General features: G+C 39.2%; 1 protein-coding gene across 1 annotated transcript in view; it reads right to left on the reverse strand.

The window, feature by feature from the left end:
- The window catches only part of kalrna (kalirin RhoGEF kinase a), a 170,349-nt gene extending 154,501 nt beyond the window's left edge, over nt 1-15,848 (reverse strand). The window contains exon 1 of the mRNA XM_059343329.1: nt 15,618-15,848. Coding sequence (XP_059199312.1) covers nt 15,618-15,684 — 67 coding nt within the window. The 5' untranslated portion in view covers nt 15,685-15,848. The remainder of the gene's footprint in view (nt 1-15,617) is intronic.
- Between the last annotated feature and the right edge of the window lie 680 nt (nt 15,849-16,528).

The following is a 16,528-nucleotide window of genomic DNA, read 5'->3' on the forward strand; positions in this document are numbered from 1 at the left end:
TTAGGAAGGTGAGTGTGTGTGTGTGTGTGTGTGTGTGTCTCGACAGCCCCGCTGAGGCCTTGAGTGAAATCAGTTGTGATTGGTCCGTTGGATGGAGTGGAGCATCTCGGGGGACTGAAGGTGAAACAAGCAGGTTTCATGCGTCTTCTGTGAGGGCAATGTCAACTAGATCTCCAAGTTCGCCCGAGGGCTGGAACATCATCTGAATAACAGAGAAACTCATATGGAGCTGCAGTTTGTGACACTTTTTTCACATCTACGAGTCCTGCAGTGGTCCAGTTCAATCAGGGAAGACATCCCAACTGATTTTATGTGCAATTTATGGAAATCAAACCCTATAAACAGCAGGGCTGTAGGCCTGTCAAGATAGTTACAAAATCAGCTTGTCGCAGGAAACATGACCATGATAATTGTGTCTGATTTTAATAATAACATAATATCAGCAACACTTGAGCCAACATGATGTTTGACAAACAGCAGGTTTTACCCACTATTATATGACCTGAGCGCAGCAACTAAGCCCAATGAAGAGAAATAAAACATAATTTCTGCTCTGTTGTTTTATTTGTTGAGAATTTTAATAATTTTTTACATTCATGTGAGAATATTCTAGAGAATTAAAAGTTCATTGCATTATATCAGCAGCATTAATTGGTCATAAAATTACAATAATATATTTTCTGGGACAATATAACATCTAACAATAATAGTTATTGTGACAGGCCAAGGGTTTGGTTCCAAACGTTGTGGGGTGTGGGGGAAAAAATAAAAAATGTTCATTTAAACAGAGAAACGCAGGACCTACAATTCAGTTGGAACCAGCACTGCAATTCATATGGTGTCTATTTCTTATTTACTATACATTATTTTGAAAAGGGCATTTACTTGTTTTTATTTGTCTTATCTGAACTGAGGGTCTGAGGTTAGAGGGTCTTATGTGAAAATTGAAAGTGTGATTAAGGTTCATAAAAATAAAGTAGACTTGATGTGAAATGCAAAAGAATAAAATAATTTTGATTTTGAATCACAGTAGAATAATATACTCTTACTTTAAATTTGCTTAACAGTCTGAATATCTGTGGCTTTTAACAGCTCTGTCAATCAGAATAAAAACTTACTGTGTCTGACACACACACACACACACACACACACCTGCCCACAGCAGTTAATAACATCACGGTTCTATTAGCCAGCACCACTAATCAGCCAGTAACACACAGACTCACATACATGTCTGTAAAATGTCTTTGTGATCGATTATAGTCAAAACGGATGCTCATTACACTAACACACACACACACACACACACACACACACACACACACATGCACACACTCACGCACACACTGACACATGCACACACCATATGGCTGCAGCTGTCCAAAGACAAGAAAGCTTTTAGCGAGGGAGGAGACAAAGGGAGAAGGAGGAGAGGAAATCCTTTCTTTGTATTTATCTATTTAACACACTCTCTCTCTCTCTCTTTCCCTCTTTGTTGCTCTGCCTCGCGCTCTCGTTTGTCCCCTGGTGGGTAATAAGGGCTAATCCACTTAAGCTGCCTCTCTTTCTGCCTCTCTCTGTTCCTGTCTGTCACCCCAACATCCCACATACACACTTCATTTTTCACACCCATCTGCCCCTGTGTCTTGAAAACTGGGTGTGCGAGTGTGAGTGTAAGACAAAGAGGGAGAGATGGAGGGAGGGAATCCCTGCCTCTCTCTCCTGAGCAGCAGCATCTTATTGTTCCAGATGACAGCAGGGGCGAGAGACCCTCTCTATCACTATCACACAGACACACACGCACACACACAAACACACACACACACACACTCTCTTCAATAATAGATGTGTAGCTCCTCCCTCCATGTTTCCTCACAGTGACTCAGGATTGAGGCCTCATTTAAAGGAACAGGACACATGATTCTTACTGTAAACGTGAAGCTGCTGTATGACCTATGTGGAAAGGAAATGTGAGGTAACATTACATTCTTATTGGAAATGATTCAAACCTGCAACAATTTTAGTATTCCAGCTGCCATATTTGTGTTTCTCAAAACTGGTATAAGTCAATAAAAGGTTATGAACTGCATTTGCCCTACTGTTCACACACATTAGCCCCGCTAAAGTGCCGTCACTTCGCCTTAGGACATTCATACGGATTCCGCAATGGCGTAATATTGCCGTCTATTCATACTGCAACCTGGCAGTGGGAGGAGACGGTAGTGGCGTGTAGCTTTGAAGCATCAAGTTCAGCGTTACACTCGTCACCATCTTTTTTTTTTTTTCACTGTCGCCATCTTGGTTTCGGAAACTGGGAGCAGACCATATTTGGACTGTGGAAGAACGAGAGGTGGATCTATGGGTGGATCTGACTAAGTGAAAAGTGAAAATACTTGAAGATTTTTTTACTAGCGTTTCAGACCATTGTGTTGTCATGATCATTTTTTTCTGAGGTAATTTATCAAGGGAAAATTTGACTTATATTGTATTGTAATTTATAGGACCAAAATGCTTCTGCAACCGCCGTCAGCAAACCCTGTTGGAATTTTTAGTAGAATGCAGGCTGAAGGCACTTCCGGGTTTGCTGAACTGCTCATGACGGTAGAAGAACTGCCCATCACGCCGTGTCCCTCTGTAGAGATTGTACAGATTCAAACAAAGTTTGGTTAGGTTAGGTGTGTTCCTGATGATGCTCTCTCTGATTACCAGGGTGTTGGTCCCACAAATAACATACGTTGCATATTTTCCTGCCACAGTGATCCCGCCTTGGACAGTCTCATGAACTTAACCTCTCTGTAAGTACCTCAGAAGGCGGTACAGAGCCAGGATCACTTGGTTAGACCTCTGGGACGTTCAGAATGAAGGCGAAACGCCACAGAGGCCTAAATATCGTGGCTTGAATCTGAATTATTACTTTTGATACATATTCAGTGGTGGCTGTAGCTACACTACAAGGTGCCACATGCTTGTTAGTGAGGTAACAATCACACTTGAGCTGCGCAATTAATCCAATCTGCCGGAGCAAACACAAATAAGCTCAGCAGAGATACACGAGCGCTTCTAACTACTAAACCCGACAAAGCCTGTGAGGATTGTGTGGACACAGCAGCTGCATTAACTGTTAACTGACAGATCATACAAGTGAGCGGATTAGCTCCGTACCAAAGCTGCTTTAAGAAATTACATTTTAATAACATGATAGTCCCAGATGGTGCTGGTATGTCCCAGCTGTAAAATCTGCATGTATGACATGATGATTTTTCTTTGAACGACCATAAAGTTACAGGAAAAGTAAAAGAAAACATGTTTTGGCTTTTCCTGGAAGGATTTAAACACTACACACTCCTAAAAGTGTACTAGAAATAATGCAATGTGTATGTATGAAACTTTAGCTGATGTTCATACTAAGGAGATAAGAAAACTGCTGCTTCTGTATGATAGATTCTGTATTTTTGCTGATTATTAATAGATTGGAGTTTGGACAGTAGCTGAAGAATGCTGTTAAAGTTTCTGCTGGGGTCAGATAACCCTCATTTTACATGTCAAAGTCTGTTTACAGAGGGTCAAAGGGAGTATTACAGTATAAAGTTGTATGAGATTTTTGTGGCTCCAGAGGGAGTGAAATCTGATGAATTGGTCTGAAAACAATAGTTGGAGCTGAAAAGGACAAAAAAAATCTGTGTGGAGTTAGAAAGAATTGACCAGATGAAGTTATAAGCTTATTTGCATACTGCACATCATCACACATTTAATTGCACAGAGTTTTATAGTTGTGTCAGTTGCAGCAAGAGAAAGATCTGAAATAATGCCAAATAATCACACTCACATAATCAACATTACTGAAGAAAAGTTTTTTGAAAAAACTACAAATGGAAGGGGGAGATCAAATTAACTTTTTAAATATTTATCATTTATTCAAAATAACCTACAATTGTTTACTGTTTTTTGACCTAAGTGTTTGGCAGCTTTTGCTGCCAGACTTTTTACCACTTTCTTTGCATTTCTTTTGTTATAGTGGCACAATGCTAAATGCTAGTGGAGCACTACACTGGACATTTCACACTGTCATGGTCTTGCTTTTCCTACCATGACATGACAAAATGTCTTCGGTCACAAAGGACAAATTTTGGAGACTCCAAGCCTCCATATTTATATACAGACAGTGTGAGCAGCTTTAACTCATTTCAAATTCTTGCCAAAACTTGCCGTTTGATAACTTCTCATTCACATGAAACCCGCAGCACCCCGCAGCCTCACGTACGTAAACAAAGCAGCATGCAGCTAATGTGCCGCAGCCTCATTTGAAGTGTCGAGCTCTCCTGCTGCGCACCTACACGCAGTGAGAGCAGATGATGCTGTAATAAAGCCTGTTAATATGTATTCACGGCAGCACATGAGCAGAGGCATCGGTGTCGGAGGTGGCAGTACTCGTGGATTAGTATTAGTCGTGTTACTAACAGAGTGATCTCATTATGGAAACAACAGCGTTTATCGTTAGCTTTAATCCCACCAAATAATTGATTTTAATGACGTCTCTGTCCAAACTACAGCTTGGTGAGAATTGCAAACCCTGCTAAACAAAATCAAACATCGTAATCACAATTAAGGTTGCAAAGGGGTGGACCATTCCCGGCAAATTTCAGGAAATTCTCCATGAGAAGTTCAGTTGGCGAATTTTGGAAATATTCAAAATAAAAATAAAAAAATTTTCAACATATTTATTGTAAGTAGAACTTTGTCAAGTTTTAATAATTTTTATTGAACAATCAATTATTTTATTGAACAACAAAAACATGAATGTTGAGTTAATTATTACTCACCTCCCCGCCAACCGCATCCATTCAAAAATTAAGTAAAATGACATCCCCCAAAAAGTCCCATTCAAAAAGTTTAATGAAAAAAATGAAAAGAGTCCCTCCTGCTCCAGAAAAAGTCCCATTCAACCTGTAACTGTTGAATTAATCATATAATGGAGGAATGCACAGTGTGTATGGGGGGCGTGGCCTCAGTAGCCCTACAGTAAGCATTGTGCTGTGTGTATATGATTGTGATTGAGGAGAGATATTGAAGTGTACTTGAATTAAATATATTTTATCAAACCAAAGTTCCCTGTTAAGGGCCAACCCCTATTTATTCCCATGTATTTCCATAAATTCCTGTTAATTCCCTGGAAACTTTTCAACTTTGAAAATTCCCAGAATGTGTGTGTATGTGTGTTTGTGTGTAATTAATGGATGAGTGGTCATTCATCCATGTAAAGCACAAACACACACATACACTGATTCATCAACAAAGTCATTTTTAGATGTCCGACATAGTCAAACACAAATAAATATGTAATGTACAGCCATAAACCTTTTTTCTTTCAAGTCTTCAATGGAGAAAGAGACCTGTGACTGTGGAAAATGAGCTCTGGTTTTGCAGACTCAGGGTGAAATAAGGACTCGCCTCAGAGTTTTATCACCAGTGCAGAGTGACGTTGTGTTTTTTTTAAGGGTAAAACGAGGTCTTGTCACAGTGAAATAAGACCCCTCCCTGAGGTGAGATCACTGTAAGGACTTTAAGGCTTTAAAAGAAACAGATAAATGCACAGGTCTGATTCAGCAGATCAGTGTCAACATCGATACTGACCTGGTTTGTCTGATTGGGAATCGGCCAGATGTAAGCGATCCACATTACATACAGATTCTTTCATCACTGTCATCATGAGATTCATTGTTTCCTGTATCAGTTACATTCATGCAGTCACAGAGAGCTGCTGACTCACAGCATCACGTTACCTGATATGAAAATTATTCTGACAACTTCCACACTGTGAGGTGTGCAGGTTTTAGATTCAGGGAAAAGAAGCATTTAAGGGAGATAATGTAAATGTTTCAACCTAGGGAAGAGGAAAAATTCTGAACCAGATTGACCGACTTCCAAGTCACATGGAGGAGTGAACAGTCTGTGGAGGTCAGATTGGTGCTTGACAGCAGATAACCTGTCTTGAAATATTGGAAAAGGTGTCAGAAAAGACAAAAATACTAATTATCCACTCAGTCTAAAGCCCAAAAAGTTGATATGCATTACAAATGGCTTACTCATTTTTCATCCATTTTTGCCTTTTTATCTATCTTACCCAGTTTTTAGTCTAGATTTATTTTTTCAATCTACAGATATATTTTATTTGTATAATTGTATTTTTTTTATTTATATATGTTTTATTATTTTTTTTACATATAGCTTTTAATTATATTGTATTGTAATTCTTGTCTTTTTTATATTTATTTGTATCTTTTTCTTCTTTTTATTATTCCAATCGGTTGTATTCTGTAATTATTTTTCTTGTTCAGTACCATTATGCCTTAAAACTGCATTCATTTTTACAGTCTCTCCTCAAAGATATTCATGGTTTTTCACTCAATTACAAGGATCTAAAGTGATGGAAAGTCCTTGAGAAAGAAGTATAAACTTTCTCTCCTCAGCTCAGCAGGGGACCAGTGGGCATGATTGTCATCTTCCCACAGAAACTGCCAGAAGTGAAAACTTCACTCTGCAGCCTCCGTCTTCTGTCTTTACTAAACATCTCCATGGCTACAGACATTACTCATGGCTTGCAGCAGATTAGCAGAGAAAATTAACCCTAATTACCTGTTCATGCACACAGTGAGTGCTCACTTCACTCCTCACAGCTGGAATATGAAGAACACACACACTGAGACTTAGACTCAGGAGAATCAGCAGCTGTTAAAGCAGAACAGTAACAATATGAAGTAAAAGAGAAAAATAAGTTAGCATTTTAACTGGATTTTATAGATAAGAAGCAGCATTTTGCAAGAGTCCGTATCTGTTTTTAGCACTTGGACACACTTTGAGCCTTGAAGCCACTCGGTGTGAAGGAAGTCTTAATCTCCCAGCATGCCTGTGTGACACTCTGCTGCGCCTCACCTGTTTCTAACGGCACAAACACCACAATGACGTCACCATCTCCTGTCTGGTTTTTTAATAAAAACAGTGATTTAGCGATTATTCTGGTAGCGTAGCAACAGCAGCAGCTATTGACAGACAGCTGGCGTCAGTTGTCTGAAAAACACTCAGACGCTCGCTCGATTGCGCGTGCGTGTGTGGGTATGAATGCGTGTGTGTGTCACTTCCTGTTTCCGTCTGATAATTTAGGATCCTATTTATAAACCGCTGATTATCATTAGCCGCGCCGCCTGCACTTTCCAGGAAGAGTGTGTGTGTGCGTTTGTGTTTGACTTTTTTTGTCTCTTTTTTACATTTCTCTGCTGATTATTTCTTAAAAAGTGAAGACTGAGTCGAATTTGCATTTAATGTTTTTGTCTTCTCTCACTGCTGCTACAATTTCCTAAACACTACATGAACAAATAAGTATTTTTTCAAAATATACTAACTGCTGCAGACATGAGAGGAAAAGGAAACTAAATTCAACACAAAATAAATGGAAGTAAAATACATTTGATTGGAGCTTTTCAAACTTGGGTACAAATTGTGGTAATTACAGTTATATCGTCAGTCTGTGGAGGCTAGGACATGTTGAAATGTTGAGATGATTGTACTGAAGTTCTGATTTGGGTGTCAGTTCAGCTGACAAAATTAGATCAAGACCGATACATCAGCTGCCTGATTATCAGCCAATATCGGCCAGTGTCTGTGTAAATGGTCCGAAATGCACCAATATAAAATCCTGTTTTTTACAGAACATATAATGCAGAAAATGATGCTTGGGGTGATTTCAAATGCTGTCATCATCATGTAGTCAGTCCAAATAAAATGTTCTATCCTTTAAAATTGAACAGGCAGTAAGTGTAGGACTACTTCTCCATAGATGGTGGAGTACATTGTCTCTAGAATTTGTTAATCTTAAATAAACTCAAAGAAAGTTAATTGTTTCAGAAAGCAGCCTCCTGAATACCTTTGTAGAGTTTTGCAGATAAATTAGTGCAAAATCCACATAGAAATGGCAAAATTTCATTCAATCTCAAGAATTTTTCCCTCTTGGAATCGGCATTGGTCTCAAAAATCCCAATCCCACATTGGTTGGACCCTAGTCAAATCAGAAAGTCTGTGTTATAGACCAACTGTAACAAACATTGACAATGCACATGCATGCTGGTTGCGGAAAACAAAAACAAAAAACAGGCCGCCAATAAGAACGCAAAGAAAACTAACTGGCAAAAAAAGAGGCTACTTTCTCATGGGATATTTCTCGAAATAGTTGTTGAAATGCTGTCTCAACACCCATGGATAGGCAAGTGTAAAAATGTATAAAAATGAAGCCTTTTTTTTTTGTGGTTTTGGCAGCCCCCCGCACAACACAACATGTTTAACACAGATACCAACCCTTCCTGTCATTAAAGTTTTCTTATGCATTTAAGTCGATTTCTGATTCCTTTAATGTGCTGCACAGTCGTGTCTGACGTAAGCGTGACGTGTTCTGATAAATGGTCTAATATGAAAAGTGCTAACTGTTACCGTCGCTGCTCATCATTACATTAAGATTATTAACAAGTTCATTTTTAAATCTGGAATTGGCACTGTTAATGTAGCATGTGTGACTTCGAGGACTAATAATTAAAAAGGGCAAATGGTGCGCTGGGAGCAGGAATGATTTAATAATCCAGTCGATCAGGTTTCAGTGCAAAGCCAGCAGCTCAGCTGAAGCTGACCTCACTCTGATGAAGTTTCCTCTCCTCGCTGAGCACTCAGTCCTTTTTGTCCCCACCTCTCTCTCTCTCTCTCTCTCTCTCCATCTACCATTTCATCCAAATGAAAAAGCCACTTTTCAGAATAAACCAGCAAGGCTGAGTGAGGGAGGTTCGTTTTGCAGAATCAACATGCCTCTAGTACAAAACGTCTCATATAAACAACTGTATACACTGGTGGAAATGATTCAAGACATTGGAGGGAATGCATCATTATTCTATTTTTTTTGCAAGGATCTGTATCAAACAGAGGTATTCAGAAATCCAGATGGTATGATTCTCCATCAAAAACACTGATGCCATTCTTTCAGTCTCTATATTTAACTGACAGAGAGATGCTCTATGACGTATACACCAGAGATCAGTGGTAGAACAGACAGCTGAGCTGAGAAACACTTCAGAAGTATTTTAGGTGCAGTTCCCATGATAAAGGTGAGTCAGTCATTGTGGACTAAGCTGTTTTGGGGCTATCACTGTTATTCTATTAACAAATATTGCAACTCCTGATATTTGGATATCAGTTCATATTGTGATTTTATTCAAATTCAGAGTAATTGTTCAGCCCTATTTCAAAAACATTAGAGCCCGACCGATTTTTTGAGACTGAAGCAATACTGATTTTAGAGGGGAAATTCATCAATAACCGATAGTGGCCGATATAGTAACTCTTTGAGCTGGAATGAAAATAGACCTTTTTTATGTGAATTGGGCACTGATTTTTTACTACTCTGCAAATGTACCCAGACAGCTACTTTCTCAAACATTATACAAAACAATGAATTACACTGTCTGCTCTACAAAACATGGTTCCAGATTCTGCCTTGTAAATCACACCTGAAACAGAGCGCAAACTGAATCAATATTATCAGCCTGATGAGCTTGATTTCTTTCTTATTTAGAGGTTACTATTTCACAAAACTATACATCTTATGCCACATTATATTGAGCATGTTGTGTATAATAAAAGAACAGCAAAGTAGTGGAATAAAAAGTGTGAGTTTGTTTTCAGGGGCTGAATCAGTGTCAAAATCATAAATTTGATTGAACACGTGCAGAAGCTCCATGTAGATAAATATGAGTTTGAGAAGCACTCAGCATGCTGCTCACATGTGTCCTGTGTCATTACTGAGTCTGACAGCACGCTGCATAGACTGAATTGCAAAAACCGTCACTCCTCAAGGAGGAGTCCATTGTTACTGCGATGGAGGGGATGTTACATGAACGGCAAATTAAAAGGAGTACAGAGGGTATCGGGAACATGTTAAACAGCTGGGGTTAGTATCAGATGTGTATCAGTATTGGCAGATTCTCAATAATGTGAAAATTGGTTTGAGGAATGAAAAGCGGCATGGAGCGTTTTCTAATTTCCTCTGAGCCAGAGTCGAAGAGACATTCAGCTGATGGAGACAGATTCGTCTCTGCTTCACTCTCACAGCTGTTCACACGCAGCGCTGCATGTTAATGTGAGCAAGGAGACAAAATAATTTCACTCTGCTCTCGTATATGGATCAGTCTCTCAAAAGAAAGCACCAAAGAAGACTACAACAGAAGCAAACAACAGATTAAAACTGCTGCATATCTCAGCTGCAGGCTGCAGGTGTAATGATTTTAATACTGAACAATAATTTTTACATTTATTGCATCCTGTCTCATTAGAACGGGAGCAGGGAGGAGGACACACACTCAGAGTTTAAGTTGTGCTGCACTCCAGGTGTGGAGACATTATTTCTTCTTAAGATTCTCCATAAAACATTTTTATGGAGAATCTTTTGCAGTAACAAGGAAATATGGACATTATGAAAAAGGTAATGGTATTATGATAGCTCCCTGCATTCAAAAATTAGAATACGTGTTCATATTTTCTGATTCTCATCCTTTTGCGTCATTTCCACAGCACTGCTCGACTCAACTGACTTTTAGTACCAGGTGCTTTTCTCTGTTTCACTTGATAAGATTTCATGAATTCCAACGACATTATTGCTTCTGCTTATTGATTCCAGATCAATTTTCTGTGCACAGAAGGCCTACGGTGATAAAACAGAGTAGACCAACTGGTTCTCTCCCTCGCCGCCATGACTCCTTTACAGCAGTGTAGGCACACAAATTTGACATCACAAAAATGTCAGAAAAAGCTGCAATAAAAAGCAATGAGCTGGGGCATCCCAGTGGCTCAGTCCTCACAAGCAGGCGGCCCGGGTTTGAATTCGGCTCAGAGCGCTTTCCTGCATGGCTCCAACCTTCACTCTGAATATCTACATCAATAAAGCTATAAGATGTCCCAAAAATATATTTTAAAAAAAACATACTATAAGCTTGCATGCATATGATTCCGATGAATTTGACAATTTGTGACTGGTTCTCGATTCTCATCCTCAGCAAACAGGAATGTCAGCACTTTACACATAGTTTTACAGGCTGCCATTTCTTTAAAATCAGGGTTGTGTTAACAAAGAATTACGGTTGCTTTTGATAGTAGCTTGGCTGTTTAAAAATGGCATTGAGGAGGATTCTCTTTAATCAAATCAATGCTCTGATGTGATTTATCTCCACCTTGTAGTAACAACCTCGTCTGAGGTGGTACCAAAACAACACACAAGGCACCAAGCATCAGTTTCTGCTAGTTACATGCATGGAGAGTTTTCAAAATAAACTCCTGTGAACGCAGGAAATGGCTAACTGACTAAGGACAGGATCAAACAACAGGGTTGGGCCTAAAAACAACTACTTCTGGAGTTAACACTCTTGGTTTTACACGGGACATGAACACCGGTCTGCTGGGTCACAAGCCTTCTTCTATTAAATGCACCATGTGATTGGCCCACAGCTGCAGCAGCTAACAGCCCATACAGTCTATGGTGTGGTGAAGCTGTTGTTAGCGTGCTGAGATGCCACCAAACATTTGAAAGTAAGCCATCCATTCACATCATGGGTATCCAATTAGGTAGTAAGACAAATGAAACCTCAATATTGTCAACACAAAAACACAAAAGTCTGCTGGATAATTTAGCCATACTAGGGTGGGGCGAGGCCTGCTGAATCTGCTTATGATGATGGACGATGACGTCGCTGTTTTTAGGGTGCATATTATGGGCTACTCCTAGCCTGGCTAACACCAGACTAATCACAAATGAGATTAGTCTGGAAACCAGCCGTTCATTTCTCCGTAGAGGAGGCGTGGTTTACGATCCTCCGGAGCCGTTTCTTGGGCGCTTAGAATGTCTATCAAAATCGTCTGTAGGTAGCTCTTAGCCAATCGTATCAGTTATACCAGATGACATATGTAGAGCGACAGAAATTGATGTTTGTTGTGTGTGTGTGTGTCTGTGAGAGAGTGTTGCTTGCTGCTTTGCTTCTTCAGTTCTCGCTTTCTGCAAAATTATTTATTTTCACGCTTTATAGCGGGGCTAATAGCTAATAGCCCCGCTACCGTAACGCCGTAACGGTAGCGTAACGCTACCGTAACGCTACCGCTATTAGCCACGCTACCGTAACGCTGGTGATCTGGCTACGAGCCGGGGGACAGCGGAGCCGCCGAGAGACCTTTCGCCTTTCAACTTCGCCTTGCAACTCGCTCTAAACTATTTAAAACACCATCTACAGCTAAAGAGAGTTTCGCGTCTGCTGCAGCCATTTTGGATCCGTAAGAAAACTACAAGTTTCCGTCTGCCAAATAATACGCGTCATCGTCTTGCCGTCCCTCCCCGTTCTGTGATTGGATCCCTAAAACAGGGCTAAGAAACCTCTCTGGTTGCCAGACTGCCTGGAGGTTCGAAATGAAATTCGAGCGCGCAAGGCAGTATGGGTATACCCAGGCTAGGCTACTCCTATAAAAATGCTACAATTTTAACAAACATTTTGAATTCAAACAAATTCCCTTTTTTATTGTTTCTCAAATTCTTTTTATCATGGATTTATTTGTTGATTTTTGGAAGAAAAAAAAACACTAGTTTAATTCACAGTGTTTTGGGTTAGTGGTCAATGGACGATGGTATCAGTTATCGGCCCAACCCTAAACCTAAAGTACATAGGTTTATATGACTCAACCTTCTTTCCTTTACATCTGTTTGGAATAAATACTCCTCACTCTGGGGCTTTTGCTACGGAGAAAATGTCGAGCAAATTTCTACAATACTCAGAAAGCACGAGTGCAATCAAAGCCACTCCACCTCCATGAGCAGCTCTACAACAGTGTCCGGCCTGATTACTACTTCTTTCTTCCTTCATCCCTCTCTGGGACTCACACTTGACTTCCCTCCTACAGCCGCTGCACCTCTGACCACATTTCAATGACTTTTTTTCTCAGCACCGTGTCTGTCTCATTGTTTGTCCTGATGAGTCAACACAGTGCATTTCCACATCCATCTGCTGGAAAGGCTCCAGCTGACAGTCATGTAATATTATGGGAAAAAACGAAGAGGAGGAGATCACACAGAGCACTGTTACTCTATACAACACACTGTGTGTGTGTTTTATTTAATAAAGCACCTTGGCAGGACTCATGATAGTTATTCAACTAAATCACACTGACAGAGAGTCAGGGTGTGTCCCCCTCCAGCACCGAGTGTGTGTGCGTGTGTGTGTGTGTGTGTGTGTGTGTGTGTGTGTGTGTCAAATATGTCACCAATGCATCACCATGTCCAAAACTTAATTCATTATTTTTTAATGTTTCTTACTCTCTCTGTCACACACATACACTTGAATTCATATCACCCTGAGAATAAATTACTCCATTTGATGTTGTTTTCACTTGTGATTAAGCTTTTAGTGCACATTGAATCTTAAAAAAAACAGTTAAGACCTAAATGATTGACCTGTTAATCGATTAGCTGTCAACTATTTAATGAATCACCAACTATTTTGAGAAGCACTTAATCGTTTGAGTGTTTTTATTTTTTTTAAAGTCAGAATTCTCTGATTCCAGCTTCTCACATGTGAATATTTCCAGTTTGTGTGCTCCGCTATTACAGCAAGATGGAAAAAAATATGTTATAATATATATTAAAAATAATCATTACTTCATCTTGGGCTTTGGAAAACACTGATCACAATTTTTTATATTTTTTTCCTGCCGTTTTTCACTATTTTTCTGATATTTTTCACTATTTTCTGATTTTTTTTTTAGGTTTTATGGACCAATTTACAAACCAATTACTCAAGAAAATAATCAACAAATTATTCGGCAATAAAAAGAATCATTAGTCTCAGCCCTAAAACTGTGTTTTTTACAGTTGTTCCTTGTTCCTAAGAGGAGTCATTGAATCTATGAGACGATATAATAGAATATATTAATAAATGATGTCAATAATAAGTCAGAAAAATAAGGTGTTTATTATTTCTGTCAGGACTGCACGATATGCAGAACATATGCCATAAACGGTTACAGTTAAATATCATGATAACGATATTATTTGCATTAAATAAGGCAATATTAATAGTTCTGCCTTTCAGTTGCTTCCAGTTAAACAAATTGCTTGTGAACTAAACAACAATGAAAGAAAATATTTCTTTTAAAATCTGTGAAGCAAATTGGACTCTTGGACAATATTAAAAATGATATATTTTTTTAATGAGCCTTGTGATGCTCTCATCATCATCATCATTATCATCATCATCATCATCATCATTCAGTTAGATGAATGAGAGCCAACTGTAATACCTCAGTCTTTCACAAACTCTTGTCAATCATGTAAACTGACATGGCGATGACGATAAAAGCACAATATTGTGCAGCGCTAATTTCTGTGATTAATCAGTTATTCCCTTAGTCTTCAAATCGCAGAAAAATGCAAGTTCCCAAAGTGCAACATGACATGTTTTGTCCAAACAGCTGCACAAAAAGCCCAAAGATACTCAATTTTTAATCACACGTGAGAAAGAAGAGCTGCAAAACTTCACATGTTGGTAACTGGTAGCAGAAAATATTTGGTGTTATTGTTGCTTAAAGACTTATAAAAGATTAAATCTGTTATCAGAGGAGCTGCTTATGAATTCTGACTAATTGATTAATCTGCTAATCATTGCAGCAAATATACAACACAAAATATTATCTGATTTCTCTTCTGTGTTACATATCAGTGAGAAATACAGATTTTTGGGGATTGTTAGATAAGCAGCTTGAAGATATGATCGAACAGGAGATTAATCAATGATGCCAGCTGCAGCTGTGTGCTTAGCTATTATTTAGCTCTGGTGGAAGTGTCAGACACACACACACTCCTGTCATCAAAACACACAAACACACAATCACACACACCATCTCCATCATTACATCCTGCACACAATCATTCAAACACTTTCTCTCACCTTCTCACCATTTTAGATCCGTTTAGTCAGGATGACCTGTCATCTGCTGCCTTTTATCTCAATGCATCATTGTATGACACACACCAACACATACACACACAAATACACACACACACTCACACCAATACATATAGGCTACAAACACACACACACAAACACACACAGTTTATTAAATCTATATATAAATCGTCATTTGATCGCATATTGAAGAGATTTTCAGGAGCTGATCTGATGTCATTCCTCCATGATTCCTCTTTCTTTTGTAGAGAGCATCAGCATCAGACACATGAGCTCACAGTATTACACACACACACACACACACACACACACACATACGAGAGCACACACATACACACAAACACACTGTAAATGCATGTAAAACATCAAACAGCTGCACGCAGAGCAGCATTTATCAGCATTTAAAGCTGATTTTTTTTTTAACGATGATTGCCCCTGTAGCAGTGTGTGAGAGCGCACACACACCAGACTTCTAGTGATTTTCTGCAGATTTAAGCTGCTGTTCACTTGGTGCTTGTTCTGGTGACATTCAGCACACTTACGGTGCCTTTTGTGGCTCGTTTCACACTGCTGCTGCTTTCTCCCTACCTGTTTTGTAGAAGGCATCAGTGTCGGGGTCGCTGGGCGCCTCCTCGGCCGCTTCTGCAGGGTTCATATTGGAATCCGGTTCAATACAATCCACCGAGAAAAAGAAAAGACGGGAATAAAAAAAGCCCTCCGGTCCGGAAAATCCTCCCGTCTTTTATTCCTCACATGTTCTGTCCGTTTTACCTCTCTGTGTCTCCCTCCATCCCGCCTCGCCTGCTTTCTTTCTTTCTTTCTTTCTTTCGCCCTCTCGGTTTGTTTGGTGTTTAAGGGCTGGCTTCGTTTCTCTCTATTGTTCCCCGTCCAACCTCCCTCTCTGCTGCCGTCCGCCAGGGTCTCTCTACCTCCCTCCTTCTCCCCCCGTACCTCCCCTTCTCTTTCTCTCTCTCTCTCTCTCTCCCAATTCAATCCATTGACCTTTATTAGCAACACTTCATGTGTATGTTTTTAAAGCATACATTTATAAATGACACTGAAACGTTTCATTATCATTATTGCCATAATTATGATTGACATCTTGTCCACACGATGGCGCTAAAGGAAATCAATGTAAGTGTCCAAATTATAAAGAGTTCACCCTCTGGGGAACTTCACAATATTTATCCGTGTCTACACTGTGAAAAAAAAGAGATTTTTTTTAAATCACACTTTAACATCACGTCAACGTCATATTTTCACTTGATAGTACGTGATTTGCAGTTTTTGCTGCCATACTGAGTTGTTTTTTGTTTGGGTTTTTTTTAATGATTTTTTAAAAACATTTTTTAATTAAATCTAAAGTTTTACTGTTAAGAAATAACTTATTTTACTGATCATTTTCTTTAAAAACATGGACAATAAATAGTAAATATCTGCATTAATTAATTATATATGTATATATATGTGTGTGTGTGTGTGTGTGTGTGTGTGTGTGT

This window comes from Centropristis striata, chromosome 10, assembly GCF_030273125.1.
Source record: "Centropristis striata isolate RG_2023a ecotype Rhode Island chromosome 10, C.striata_1.0, whole genome shotgun sequence".
NCBI classification, from domain to species: domain Eukaryota; kingdom Metazoa; phylum Chordata; class Actinopteri; order Perciformes; family Serranidae; genus Centropristis; species Centropristis striata.